General features: G+C 45.0%; 1 protein-coding gene across 2 annotated transcripts in view; it reads right to left on the reverse strand.

The window, feature by feature from the left end:
- LOC144773603 (F-box/WD repeat-containing protein 7-like) overlaps positions 1 to 12595 on the reverse strand; it is a 376720-nt gene extending 364125 nt beyond the window's left edge. Inside the window, exon 1 of one of the 2 annotated variants that reach the window (XM_078658744.1) lies at positions 12385 to 12583. In XM_078658744.1, the coding sequence (XP_078514870.1) occupies positions 12385 to 12582 (198 nt within the window). In that variant the 5' untranslated portion in view covers position 12583. Of the gene's footprint in view, positions 1 to 12384 lie in introns of both variants that reach the window. The other variant, XM_078658743.1, reaches the window with a different exon arrangement.
- Between the last annotated feature and the right edge of the window lie 2722 nt (positions 12596 to 15317).

Consider the following 15317-nt stretch of genomic DNA (forward strand, 5'->3'; position numbering starts at 1 on the left):
CTGGGAAAACATTATAATTGCAAACTACCATGTTTGAAAAGCAGGGAGAGCTGCACGAGAAGGAGGGAGTAAAAAGGTGTGACTTAAAAACTTACCTCACGTCCACTGTGTAAACATCTAACTTTGTCGCAATAAGTTTGCTTGAAATGAAATTCAGGAGTCCAACACAATACTAGTAATGCCAAACATCAGTTCATGTCACTAGTATCACAGACATTCAATAAATAACTTTGCTTGTCCCTTGTGATCAATTGTGGTGGGCATCACTATATTTTTGTGTCAAATAGAAAACTGCAAAAAATAAATAAACCTTTATTCACGCACTGACAATCACAATATCTCACTCCTCAAGGATAGACGTATATCACACATATTGCAATATCAGAAAAAGTTGGAGGTGGTTATCTGTTTGATCTGATACAGGAATCACACCATCACCACAACTAAAGCACATATTTCACTTGACCCGTTCCACTCTGTTGGACCCATATGAAGTCATGCAGCACTAAATAAAGGATTTTGCCAAAATGCCAGACGTGTGCATGCTGCCTTGTTTGTGGTCATCAACAAGAGGAAGATCAGAAAGAGAGGATACACAGTAGAAGGACTTGAGAAGTTGTATTCACAGGACAAAATGGTGACTTCTAATCCATCACTTGTTAATAGTCTTAATGCATTCCATTACGTGGAAATCAATTGCACTGAGATAATTATGGAAATCATGCAGTTTTCTTGCAACCCAGCTGGCACCAAGACCCATGCTGCATTCATGAAAAAGTGCAGCAGTACATCACTATTCCACATTGAAGCAGAGTGGGCAAGTGTGGCACAACGTTTTTATTGCCATAGCCAACTTCTCCTGTGGTTGTTGCTCTAAATACGTCCCCAGCAGACTGAGGAGCCAATCCATAAGAAGCATTTATGGGTACCAGAAGCAGTACTCCTATGGTGGTCTTTTACGGCTCTTACATACCTTTGTGAATTGTCCAACTGTTTGAAGCTGAATACAGATAAATCGGTTCTAGGAATTCATATTCGGACTTGGATCACCATATGGAGACACAGAATATTAGTGAAAAAACGGATCTGGTCGAAGACACTGCCTGGTGCATAAGAGACTTGTCATGAGTATCTCTGTCCTCAACTTCAGTACTAAATGCCCTCTCACATGATTCCTTCCTCTTCTCTTGCACACCTGGTTGTCCCCATGTTCCATTACACCAGAGCAGGACATTGTAAAAGATCCATGAAAGAGAAGGATGAGCAATGCTCCTATGAGATTGCACAACGAACCACATTAAAGCCAGACCTATTGGTTTTGAAAATGCCACCAATGTAGGTAACCACTAATCTAAATCAGTGCGTAATACCTGCTGTGAATGCAGGTGAACACCTACACAGAATTCTGCGGACCAGGAATTATCTTTAATCACCAGACTTTATCCCAGAGCGGGGAGAAAAGGTCTAAAAAGGAGAAAGGAGAAACAGAAAGATAGTAATACAGTGCAAAGGGAGAACGCAGGAATGAAAAAGAGACGGGAAGCATAGGATGGTCAAAGAAAAACCATGAGATGGATGCGGGACTGGGCAGCCTTGGTATTAATATTATTTCTTCGGCAGCCCCGGCATTCAGCAGCACAGGCTCTTAAAAAATAGGTGGACACCTGTACTTGTTTAGTCTTCTTTTTATTGTAACAAACTAAGCACTGGTTTTAAAGGGTTTGTTAAAATTCCTACTCCATATTTAATTTTATTTTCATCAAGTTGTGCACATGGGGTAAAAAGGAGGATTCGTTTTAAATGATTTCCATTTTCAAGCTACTTTTCTATTTTAACGTATTTGTTTAAACCATCGAAGTTTTTTACTTGCTATAGATGTTGACAACGCCCCTTCAGATCCGCAGCACGTCTCTGAATTAAGTGAAGTACGTCAGTCAACCTCAGTCACTTCCTTCACTAATAAAACGCAGGAGCTGCTTCACCTGCAAAGCTCAAAGGTTCCACTAGAGGGTGCTCCTCAGCCGGGTTTAGCCTGGCAGGTTAGGAAGCCTGTCCACAGGCAGCAATTAGGCACGCACCTTCGTAAATACTCCCCCAGGAGCTGTGCTGTAAAACCCATTAATATTTCATCCCAGACAGCGGCGGCATTCAGCGCCTATAGTGTGAGCCTGCAGCCGCAGCGCGCTTAGTAAACATGAGGAAGGAGTGGGCGCTGGGATGCTCCAGAGGCGTCGTGTCCTCTGTACTGTTCCTGCTTTTTCCGGAAGGATGCAAATCAGAGCAAGTAAAACGTAAGTAGCATTAATCGAGCGTTTTCTAAGTCTGTATCTGTGTTATAGATAAACTGCTAGAGCCGACCTGGCCAAGAGACAAGCAGAGAGGGTGGTACGTCTTCCAGATACAAAGTGCATCCCTTCCCCTCAGAGTGCAGACACCTCCCAGACCTCTACTTAAAACTGCTTTTACTAAGTTTTATTAAGAATCTCAGTTAGATGTGAAATTGGAAATATTTACTAATCAGAGCCCACGTCAGTGTCAGGTTATTCTACTTAGAAACTAATCAAAGATTGCCAAACTTTACAAGAAAATTCTTCAATTAAACTTTTAGGAATGGTAAAGATTTTTTAAAAAAGCTAAATCACGTGCGCGGTGGGAGCACGCAGTGGGAGCGTGTGAGGCTGAGAGGAGACGCCATGGCCGTGCACATCACCTGTCCAGGCGCACATGGTTTGTCTCCCTTGGCGCACCAAATCAACAACAATAGTCTCGCCAAGGCGAAGCAGTGCATGCGCTGCGTTCGCTAGTCGAGACCTAAAAATGAAGACCATGAGGCATGATCACACTGCAACAACATGTGCATTACGGAATCCCAGACTCTACTAATGCTGTCAGAACTGAGCTTGATGTAGAAATTATGTAAATGACTATTTGGAGCCGATAACCTCTCCAACCTACCAGTGGTGAGAAGTGCTCACAGAACTCTAATGATTCGGCCACCTCCAGGTGCCCCTCCACACCCCCATCATAGCAAAGATTTTGAATTACAAAGACCGTGGCACAGAGCTCAGACTAGCAAAGGAAAAGAAAGAGCCCAACTATCAAGGCAACATCGCCTTTTTGCCAGACATCATAATCACTTTGTAGGTGGATTAAAGGGAATACCTTTTTGACAATGCCAATAACGATATATAAATATAAAATGTCATTTACAAAACCAATAGTACTGTCCCGCATCTGCGAGAGGGTGGGGTTACACCCGAGGTGCCTGGGGGCTTCACTGGGCGGGCATGCGTAGAATCCAATATGTTAACGGAGTACGACTGTGCCAGGGGAAGCGTGTGCAACCCCTAGCTCTAGTGAGAAACAGATGCAAACATAGATAGAAATGAGGAAGTCGCAGTACTATTTCTGTGTGGGTGGGAGTGCATAGGCAGTTTAAGAGAGATTACTAACTGCAAACTGATACGTTTTGTAGCGATAGGAGTTTACATTGTCAAGCTGCGGGCGGGGGAGAGCTCCTGGCAAATGGCCTCGCAATGCTGGCAAATGGCCGGAGGGAAGCCGGATGGGGGGGGGCGAGCCTGGTGGGGGGGCAGGAATGCGAGCGAGGGGAGGAGAAGTGTGGCAGGCGGATTAGGGAGATGCGCGGAGGGAAGCCGTATGGGGGCGGGAGAGCCTGGTGGGGGGGCGGGAATGCGAGCGAGGGGAGGAGAAGTGTGGCAGGCGGATTAGGGAGATGCGCGTGCTTGTGTGGTCACGTGACCCGCTTTTGTGGTCACGTGACTCACATGCACTGTGAAAAAACCGCAGTGGTTTGACGAGTCGATGGAGCACTTGAATTCTCGCCTATTACATTCGCAAGCGAATGATAATAGGCGAAACCTAAAAAATACCTATGCCATGTTGTACCAAGCGCATCTAAGCATCGACCATCATGGCCAGCAGAAGATATTCAGGACTCCTGGAACAGCACTGCTACACCAGATAATTATTTTTTAAACAATAAGACGACGTGCAGAACTCCGGACCAGATAACAAAGAACAGTGAAAGGACGAGACAACTTGGCAATCCCACTCCCGAGACCGGATTTCGGGCGGAGGGCCGCCAAATCACTGGCCCCAAAGTACTATAAACACTTAATGTCTAAACCACCCATCGCCTCCAGGGGGAAGTGCTACTATGGTGACATGACCAGACCTTAATCTGAGTTTCCCTGGCCACTTCCACCAGCTCACAGGTAGCTACTGGGCTCTAGCAGCCTTCTATGGGAACACTCCAGCTGTTGACTGATGTCTCGAAACTGAGGAATAAAATTGATCATACTTCGTTGTATCCTAGAAAGATGGAAATGGAGTTGGCATGATTGGGATGCTGATGTGGGAGGAGGGTGGGCAAGAGAAGTGTTGCTTGTTAAGTTACAATATTGCTGAGAACTGAAATGGCTTAATCAAAGAGGATGCACTGCAGCCTGTTGAGCCCACTCAAGTCAAAAGGGTAAGTTTATTTAGATCGTAATCTTTAAACCAATACATAGTACTTACTTGCATTAACATGTTATCTATCGACAACAATTCATACAAAATTCTCGTTGAAATCTCATTCCTTTAAAAGAAAGGTGTAAATGGTCTTCCCCAGTCAAATGACATTTAGAACTGGGTACACGTATTATCGATTACTCCAAATGATTTTTATCCTAATAAAACCGATTATCTCTAGACACAATTCTATTTAAAACATTAAAATCTATTTCTGACTTATTATAAAACTCTGTACAACCTTTATAAATTTCCCAAGTGCAATTACAATATCAATGCTTGGAAGTTCTGTAATTAGCTCAAGTGCTTGTCTCCTATTTCTTATATCATATTTTATAAATATTGGACGCAGCCAAAGTTTACGCTGTTCTAAAATATTTATACAGTCCAACAAAAAGTGCACGGTATCCCCTTTTGTACCCAACCTGCATTTACAGTGCCCATTAGTGTCCAACATTTTGGTTTTAAATTCTTTATTTAATATTAATGGATTGATCCCAATGCGTAACCTTAGGATCTCTTGTCTAAACCACGGGTTAGGCAATAGATCCAAGTAAGGGAACCAGGTTTCCTTTGCCAATGCATTCATCATAAAATCCACCGATATTTTCTTACCAATATATTCCCTATCCATGCTTCTAGTAGCAGCTTGTCCATTAGTTCTTAGCTCATGTTTTGAGCAATGTCATGTTTTGAGCCCACTCACCGAGTTATCACAAATTGTACTCGCACTGGGGTAATATATCGCTCTTGCCCTGGAACATCAGTATTCTCAAAAACCCACAAAAAAATATGACAGGTGATAGCATACTTAAATCTCCATTACATAGCATTCGCCTTTTTGCAGGAAACCTATTTAACATGCAGAACAGAGAAAAAGATATGCAGTAGATGGGCTATACATAGGTTTGTTTCCACTTACTCATCATACTTGCGGGACTACATGATCCTTATCAAGAACGGAATTCCATTTCAACTCATACACACATGCTCTGATGAGCAGGGACACTATGTAACTGTGCAAGGTACACTCTACGGCACTGACACCTAGCTAACAGTTAATGGATTGATACAGTGGTATATTTGTTATAGGTGTCTTGGCACCACCTAGGAGAACATCATTAATTTATATGTTGCAGTAATATCTAGGTGACGGTGCTAGCAGGGTGGGGAGAACCACCAACCTCCTCAAAATCTTTGTGGCCAAGGCCAACAAAACATGTAAACTTAAACAAGTCCCCAGCATACGTCAACAACAATGTCTCATGTATTTACAATTAATGCACAACAGTAAGCAGAAATGTTTGTAACACATGTAAGTTTTCTTGTTTTCATTCCTATGTGTCTCCAAGCAGTAACAGCTCTTCGAACAGTAGCAGCCGAAGCGTGTTTCGTCGCTCAGGGGCAATAAATAGCCTGCGACTTTTTCAAGGCTCTGACCTTTTCGATGAAAATGTATAATTTGTGGTTATACTTCCGGCCTACAAGGGATTCTGTATCAAATGACGTTCTGACTTTATTAGGTCCTGTAACCGCGGATTTGCATATGTTGTGTGAGATATCTACGCATTGCAGAGTCAAATCGATCCCCGTGTGAAGCCGATTTGACTCTGCAACGCGTAGATATCTCACACAAGATCCGGTGTCTTTTGAAACATATGCAAATCTGGGGTTACAGGACCTAATACAGTCAGAACGTCGTTTGATACAGAATCCCTTGGGGGACGGAAGTATAACCACGAATTATACGTTTTCATTGAAAAAGACAGAGCCTTGAAAAAGTCACTGGATATTGCCCCTAAGCGACAAAACATGTGTCGGCTGCTACTGTTCGAAGAGCTATTACTGCTTGGAGACACACAGGAATAAAAACAAGAAAACTTACATGCGTTCCCAAAATTTCTGCTTACTGTTGTGCATTAATTGTAAATCCATGAGACATTGTTTTTGACGTAAGCTGGGGACTTGTTTAAACCTAGTTAACAACTCTGTCCAAAACACAGAAGACCCCGCGCTCCACACAGCACCTTGTAATAAACTCCTCAAGTTTGCAATCACAACCATACTGTGGGGAGTTGATTTTAACATATATCTAGACCCTTCCCTAGATAGATCTGCAACCACAAAAAAGCAAGATAAATAATTCCCTAAAACTATTCAGAATGGCTTTAGGAAGAAAATGGGAAAGTAGATCTCTGGAGACTTAAGTACTCCATTAGAACAGAGGGCACGTTCACGTCCTCTGTTCATGGTCCCTGACCCCAAATAGACTACTGGCTAACAACCTGTGATGTATCACTTGAATGCCTGACATCACACACCTACCTAGTACTTTATCAGATCATGCACTGGCCCTACTAAATATAAATACTACACCCCAACACAATTCACATGGAGGTTCCAGGCAACAACCTTTCTAAATCTAGTTTTCAGAGTGTGCTCTAGTATAACACAACACACAACCTGTGCAGTGTTTACACTCCTCCAACCTAACCCCAGATTAGACGTGACTGCAGTGCTGCTAGATGCAGCTAAGGCATTCTAGTAGAAATACATGTTCACAACCCTGCACAGAATGGGAATGCTTGTAAACTTTACACAATGGATCGAACTGTTATAAATTGCCCCATACCCATTAGTATGAGTCAATCGACACACCTCCCCCCTAATAGGCATACTTTGGGGGAAGACAACAGGGTTTCTCCCTCTCCCCATTGATCTTTGGGCTGACGCTCGAACCACTAGTGCGCGCTGCGCTAACTCCACCTCGCCCTGAACTTTACACACAGAGCAATGGCCATCTCAGTATATAATGATGATATGGTCTTTTATGTGAAAAACCCAGCTACCTACCTGGCACCAATAATACAAGAAAATATAAGATTCGGGCGATACATGGGCATGAGTATTAACTGGGATAAATCCTTAATTCTTTTGCGGACTCTGGCCACCAACCCGTGTGAGCTGGAGTTTCCCTTAAAATGGAGTGAAGACCCTTTACAATACCTGTGATTCTGGATACATAAGGACCCTGACCTGATCATTAAAAAAATGATGGCAAGGCCAGGTCACAACTCGAGGACCAAGTACCAAGATGGTCCAGACTGCCATGGTCTATGGCGGATAGAGTAGCCATAACAAAAATGGCAATATTACCCAAATGCCTCTAACTCTTTGTCAATATCCCTAGTACCCTGCCACAATATTTCTTCAAAACACTAAAAACACAACTTATTACACTGGTGAGGGCAGGAAAACAACACAGGATGAATTAGGATGTGCTCACACTTCCATGGCGTTCTCCAAAACTAGAATTAGTAATGGTACTTTCCGCATGACTACATACCACATATAGCTGTAGTATACGATAGCATGAGCCCGATCGCTTAAACGTCACCTTACCAAATCAAGTGGAAAGAATTTGCCACAGAACATTGCACAATAGTTACTTTATTGCCCATTGATATCGGTAACAGGCAAACAAAAAGCACTCAAGATTCTCAGGTAAGCCTGAAGAGCATGAAAGACATCTACCCGAGAGGAGAATTCCTTAGTCTAGATGATATACTTAGAACACAGCGTGCCACCTCTTTATTGGTTTTCACATATTACCAGCTACGCACTGCTGTGCAGGGAAGAGTTCCTCAATACCCAAACAAACCTTTAACCCCATATGCACTACATACACTAATTAATAAATACTACACGTAAAGGGATTATTACTAAGCTCTACACCTCTATGCAAAATGACAGGCCAGCAACACTTGATTTAGCACTAGAAAATTTGAATATGGTACTAGACCCACCGCTAACACATACATTCTGCTGCTCCCAAACGGTTATGTTAACTTCTTACTGTAATCTGCGTATAATACATTTTGAAACCCTGCATAAAATATATCACACTCCAGCAAAACTGCAACGGTTCAGGTTGAGGAAAGTATCATGTTGTGTTAGATGTGGGGCACCAAAGGCAAATATTATACGTTTGCCATGGGGCTGTCCTCCAATTTACCAATACCAGACACTTACTACTGAAGTCCTCTCCGACATGCTACTGGAGCATGTACAATTGCAACCATGTGTATTCCCCATTGGCTCTATAAAGGCAATGCAACAAGCAACGTGAAAACTGGCAACAGTGCCATGGTGAATGGCCAAAAGAAGAGTGGCAATACACTGGGGTAAACGCCCACGAAGCAGCAGTGGATCTCAGAGCTGGTCATTTGTAAATAACACATAGAATCATATGCTGAGAAACTACCAGAGTCATCATGCCCTTAAACATGATGGAATCACCTGAATGGTAACCTGATTTATGAGAACATATTACTGTTACGAGACACCTGATGTTTTGTTACTGCTAGCTCGTGCTGCATGTGTCAACACAAGTTTTGCCTGCAATGTTGTGGCGTTTGTTTATTTTTCTTCTGTTCTCTATTGTATGCTGTAATGTAACAAAAAACGAATAAATAGTAATATAAAATAACTCGCTGCATAATTCACAAAGCCATCAAATCCAGAACGTCAATATGTCTGGGATACAAATTCACCACCTTGGGTGGCTCACAGCCCACCCAAGACAAGAGAAAAAGAAATGCAAAAAAGAACAAACAAGACAATAGGTCTTCCCCATCTATGCACCTGTGGTCTAGTACAACATCCCCATATCCATCAAAACAGACCCAACACTTTAGGAAAGAGCTGAAGCTCAAGACACACATCTTTAAAGAACACAAGATACGAACCAAGTAAAAGGGACCCTCCACTCTGAGAATCCAGCATCACCTCTAATCACTAAATGACTGCATAGTTGATTTTGACCTTGTACTTTTCATCTAAGTTTGCATTATACAAATACCGAATATATATATATATATATATACACACATACATATATACACACACACACACACGGATTATATTGGAATGGTGCACCACGGAGATCTTTCCCAAAGTACATAATATACGGACAAGCATTCCTTGTTTTGTTTCTCCTTTATTAAAATAATGTCAATGCAACAACTCCAGCTAACGCGTTTCGTTCAAATGACATGGGCTTAAACGTAAAATCGGTCAAAAAAACCACTCGGGGTAGCGAGAATAGAAGTGAATCGAAACAATGGTAACTTGCTTTATCTCCCCATGGTTTCATTTGTAAGGATCAACACTGCTACAGTCAAATACAGAACAGTTCCATTAAAGGACTCAGGTGTGTAGGCATGTCATCAGTACCTTAGCCACGTCTCCAAGACGTCCAGTCTCTGGTCCGTTTAGACACAAACACAGTCTCTTTCTCCACCTCCCATTCTTCTTACGTCTCACTTCAACCAGTAAACACCTGGGTCACACCACCCAATCAAACCATTCTCTTCCTTCCCACTGCTACTATGTCTCACTTATTCCCACCGCCCAAAACAACGAGGTCTCAACTCCCTCCAAACGGCGTCTCAGTTATTTCAGCCATACCCAATTTTACCCAATCTCCCCCATTTCTCACATGATTTCGTGTCAGGTTTAAACTATCACTCCGGCACTAAGTTTCACCAATCCCTCCCCCACTGCTATCATCTCTCTTTCGTAAGCTCGCAACTCCGCATCCTCCTCCCCTCAGATTCACCTCACTCTTCTTTCACATCTTACCCTATTCAGGCTCATCTAAGAAGCTGAAGATCTCTGGGTGTTAATTCATGGTCAGAGGCAAAACATACCTATGCCAAATGTGTTTCTAAAACGTTCACCCTCTGCCCATTCCTTCTCAGGGCATACACACAAACATGGAAAACCTACCTACGTTTATCAGGCTGCCAACTCTAATTCTTGTAAATGTTTCCGAAAATCACATATATTTGGAAAATACCTGAACATTGAATGTGTCAGTTTTCTGTCTTGTTTTATTTCCGTTCCTCCAAGCAAATACATCTTTCACAAACAACACATCGTTACATCCTTTCAGAAAGATGCTATGTGTATCCAAAGTCCCCCTTTAGCGCCTTTCGTGGAATGACAGTGTTAATTTGTACACAACAAACCATTCTATTCTACTAACGCTTGGAACTGTTCTTCTAACATAGCTCTTATATTCGCTCTAGTGTAAACTGTAATAATAGTAAGTACACTGATGCCCGCTGTGACCAAGTTTAAGCCTACCTAAAACTTTCTAAATAAACCTGCTCCACCTGAATCACTGTGCCCATCAGTTTCAACCTCTAAGGACCCCACTGACTCCAAGTCTTCGGCTCTTGTCCCACTCTCTGCATCACTCTTCATCCCTGGTCTCAGCTCACTCTCCCCCCCCCCCCCCCAGTCTCACTGACCCCTCTTCTGGCGTTTCACTACCCTACACCCCTTCCCTTAGTCTTGCTTCAATCCTGAGTGTCTTGCGCCTTGCTAGAGTTTTACCTCACTCCCGGTCCCCTCTCACTATGTCTTTGCCTCTCCCCTCCACGGGTCTATCTTCTCTAATTGGTCTCACCTCGCTCTCCCCCTCCACTTAGAGCCCCAGCTCGCCCAGGGGGCATCTACCTTCCGCCTAGTGTATCTCTCAAACCACGCTTACCGTTTCCCTCAACGCCTTAGTCTCCCCTCTCTTCAATGCTTCCACACTCATGGATCCCCTCAAACCAGGGTCCATCTCTCCCTGCACCCCCGCTATCCAATGCTAGCACCCCTTGACTACTCTCTCACCACAGTCTTCATCCCTACCATCAGCCATCGTTCCCCCCTTCCCGCCCCCCAAGCTAGTCCCTTCAAGTATCATTTAACCCAGGGTTCCTCTATCTCTCCACCCCCTGGTTTCCACTCTCCTCCATGCTAGCCTCCCTTAAGTATCCTCTCACTCCAGAGTTTCTCTATCCCTCCACCCCGTGGTCTCCCCTCTCGTTCATGCTAGCCGCCCCCTCCTCCCCCCCAGGCATCCTCTCACCCTTGGGTTATTCTGTCCCTCCACCCCCTGATTGTTCCTCTCTCATGCTAACACCCCTAAGTATCCTCTCACCCCAGGGTTCCTCTATCCATCAACCCCCGGTCTTCCCCTCTCCCATACTAGGGCTCTTCTAGCCCTCCGTCCCCTGGTCCAAACTCTCGTTCATGGTACCCCCCCACTCCCTCCTCAAAGTATCCTCTCATCCCTGGGTTCCTCTACCCCCTCTCTCATGCTAGTTCTTGAGTATCCTCTTACTCCAGGGTGCCTCTATCCCTTCTCCCCCTGGTCTCCCCTCCCCCTCAAGTATAATTCACCCCATGGTTAATCTGTCCCTCCATCCCCTAGTCTCCCCCCTCTCTCACCCCAGGGTTCCTCTATCCCACCACCCCCTAGTCTCTCACCCCAGAGTTTCTCCATCCCCTGGTCTCTCCTCTCTCACCCCAGGGATCCTCTATCCCTCCCTCCACTCCCTGGTCTTTCCTCCCTCCCATGCTAGCTCCCCCCACTTTCATCTCACCCCAGGGTTCCTCTATCCCACCACCCCCTAGTCTCTCACCCCAGAGTTTCTCCACTCCCTGGTCTTTCCTCTCTCCCCCCCCCAGTATCCTCTCACCCATGGGTTCCTCTAGATCTCCCCCCCTGGTCTCTCGTGCCAGCCCCCCCGGAGTATCCTCTCACCCCAGAGCTCCTATCCCTCCACCCCCTGGTCTCTCACCCCAGGGTTTCTCCACCCCCTGGTCTCTCGTGCCAGCCCCCTGGAGTATCCTCTCACCCCAGGCTTTGTCTGTCCCTTCCGCCCCTCAATTCTCTTTAAAGAGCCTCCTCAAGCCCCACTCGCCGCGGGCTTCGCTTCTCCCCTCCAGCGCAGGCCTCCCCTCCCTCCGAGCCCGGCCCGGGCTGCGCCTCTCCCCTCCCAGGCTCACCTCTCTCTTCCGCACGATCCCCCGGGCTCTCCTCCTGCCGATGCCCCTCAGCGCGCCCTCCAGCTCCTTGACGCCCGCTCGGTTGATGTCCACCGCGCTCCTCCGCTGCGGCTCCGGATCCTCCATGCTCTCTCTACCCGGGGATCCACTCCGACCGCAGCCAGGAAACTCCGAGGTCCTACAGGCCTCCGTGCGCATGCGCAGTGCGAGCCGGTGCTGCCCGCTACACTGGACCGAAAAAAGAGCCCGAAACAAGCCCCGCCCAGACAAAGAAAGTGAAAGGATAAACAAAAGACAAAAAACACAGACAGACACACACCCCAACCCCCCACACCAAGTAGATTTCTCTCCTGCCCCTATTTCTTTATGCATTTTTATATAGCGCAAACTTTACCCGAAGATGTCAGAGCGCTTTACAATAGCACTAGATACATTACATAAGGACTTCCGAGTACATGAATAACAAAATATACCAAACAAATAAACTAAACTCACATAAGAATGGTAGTAAGTTCATATGTGTATTACAGATACTGATGGTTGGAGTTTTATATATATATATATATATATACAATTTGCAAGTTCACTGAAGCGATTAGGATTGGACCAATATATATTACATATTTACAGAACATAATCTTCTTGCCATTGCTGGGGTTCTTGCCATGCACATTCAGCCAGGCCTTCAGAGTGCTGTTGCACTCACCAGCGGTGATCTAGGGCCTGGAGGGATCCTCAAGCTGGTGATGTCCAGATGTCTCCCACATCCATGGTCCCGGTTGCCTCAACACCTTCAAGGCAGCAACAGAGATCCCCACGGGCCTGCAGGGGATCAGGGGGTACAGATGTTTGCTTCCATGTTGCTGAACCCAGCACACGGACACGGGGTTTAGAGAGGGGCGGGGCGCAACTGAGGGGGACTGTCCGCGGGGATGTCCAAGTCAGAGGGGGACGCGGACTCACCTTAGACACTGCATTGATGCCTCCATGTTGGTCGCAGTAGTCTCCCTGCTACCAATCGGCTGGGCAGAGCAGGGCACCAGCAGTGGACCCGGGGCCACACGACCGAAGATCAGCGACAGCCTCCCAAACACCAGATGGTGCATGGCAGTCTCCTTTGTACCTGTCACTGGGCATGGCGGAGCACATCAGCTGACCCTGGACCATATGTCGGGCGAGCCCGGGCAGGGCCACAAAGCACACAACCCTCCCGCTGGAGTGGGCTTCACCGCCAATATGGTGATCTCCTGAGCTTCTCCTCTCTGTTGTTGCTGTGCAGTTCTCACCGTGTTGCCCCTTTATACATTCCTGGACTCCACTATCCGCCATGGTAGATCGAGCGATCGTCTCCCTCGACTCCTGAACATGTGGTGTTCAGCAGCCCAGCTTTATTTGGTTACCCCAATGCTCCCCAGGACACAGTCTGGCCCTCAGGCACGTGAAAAGGAGCTTTCAGGATCCAATCGCACAGTAGAAACAATGTTCTCTCACCCCATTTCAATATTTAGCCTATTTGTCTCACTTGTATCTTCAACCCTTTGCTTCTCAGCTGGCTGCGGTGTTTAATAATAACCACTGTTTTAATTTGCCCTTCTAAGTATTTTCAACAGTAATTTTTTGAGCAAGGAACTAATACCAAACGTTACTTTAGAAATGGAAATTATTATGTTGGGAACATAAGAACCAACAAAGGCCTTTAATGCAACTTCCTCCCCACTGACAGCTCGGTGTGATACAGCAGACTACAGTTGCTTGCACCAAAAAATGAACAACAGTGGAATCACATGTAGGAACAGTAGACAATTCAGCACTGTTTACATCTTGAGGAACGGGATCACAATCGAGGTCATGGACATTATTCAAAACTACTTTCTGTTGCCAAGCCCTGAAAGGCACAGGCCCAGGGAGCAGTGTGGAGAAGGGTGCATCAAAAACCTCAGACTCACCCATGGACCCTTACAAGCGAGATATTGATTGCAAACATTTGTCGACTCTACCTGTCTTTCAAATTACTCTTTTGGGATCAGAAAACTTGGAAAAACTCTTGAAGCTTGACCTAGGTTTTTTTTTTAACCTTGACAGCATCACCCACACAAATGTTGCTTTCACTGACACCAGTCTTTCCGTTGTACCATTCACTCTTCACTCTTCCTTTTCTGACTGCTGCAAAGCTTAATGTATGTAAGATCATGCATGTCTTATTGCATGTAAAATCATGCATGGATATACACACTTTTCGCTCTCTGATTTTAGACAATCAGGAAAGTCATAAATCAGAACAAGTACTGTAATTGCACAACAGTTCAAGAGATGAACAAAAGATACAACCACTATTTTCCTGCAATAAACAACCACTTCAAGTCTGTTGGCAATGGCAAATTTACTGCTGTCAGTAAGTGTTCTGTTAATTTTTTCAATTAATTTGTTGCTCTGTGGAGAGTACAAGGGTGTACATGCTGCATTGGGGTTACAAATGTGGTTAAGTGCTTGTAGTTATCCGTCAAACAGATCTGGTGGTATGCCATCCATAAAGCCAATGTGGAGAAAAACGCAGTCATACCTAATTTGGTGAAGAGATCCTAAATTTTAGGCAAAGGATGGCAATTCACTAGAATCTGCTTGTTTTTTCAAACCAAAACAATAAGTGCCACACACTCTGAAGTATCCATGGGTTCAGTTACGCCTTAGGGGCATCGATCATTCACCATACTCGTCATCTCCTTCCTAGCACTAAGTGGAACATTGCACATTTTGTATGTCATGGGAATGGTTTTACATTCAATTTTGATATTGGAATCTTTCAGTTTACCTAATCTACTCCGAAAAATATCTTTTTGCTTGTGAGGAATGATTTCTATATTGAACGGTTGCCTTTTAGTACAAAATATGGGGGTATCTACCCAGGTCACCCTGGTAACCCCAACCCAATAGGT

The sequence above is a fragment of the Lissotriton helveticus genome, chromosome 8 (genome assembly GCF_964261635.1).
Source record: "Lissotriton helveticus chromosome 8, aLisHel1.1, whole genome shotgun sequence".
In the NCBI taxonomy this organism is placed as follows: domain Eukaryota; kingdom Metazoa; phylum Chordata; class Amphibia; order Caudata; family Salamandridae; genus Lissotriton; species Lissotriton helveticus.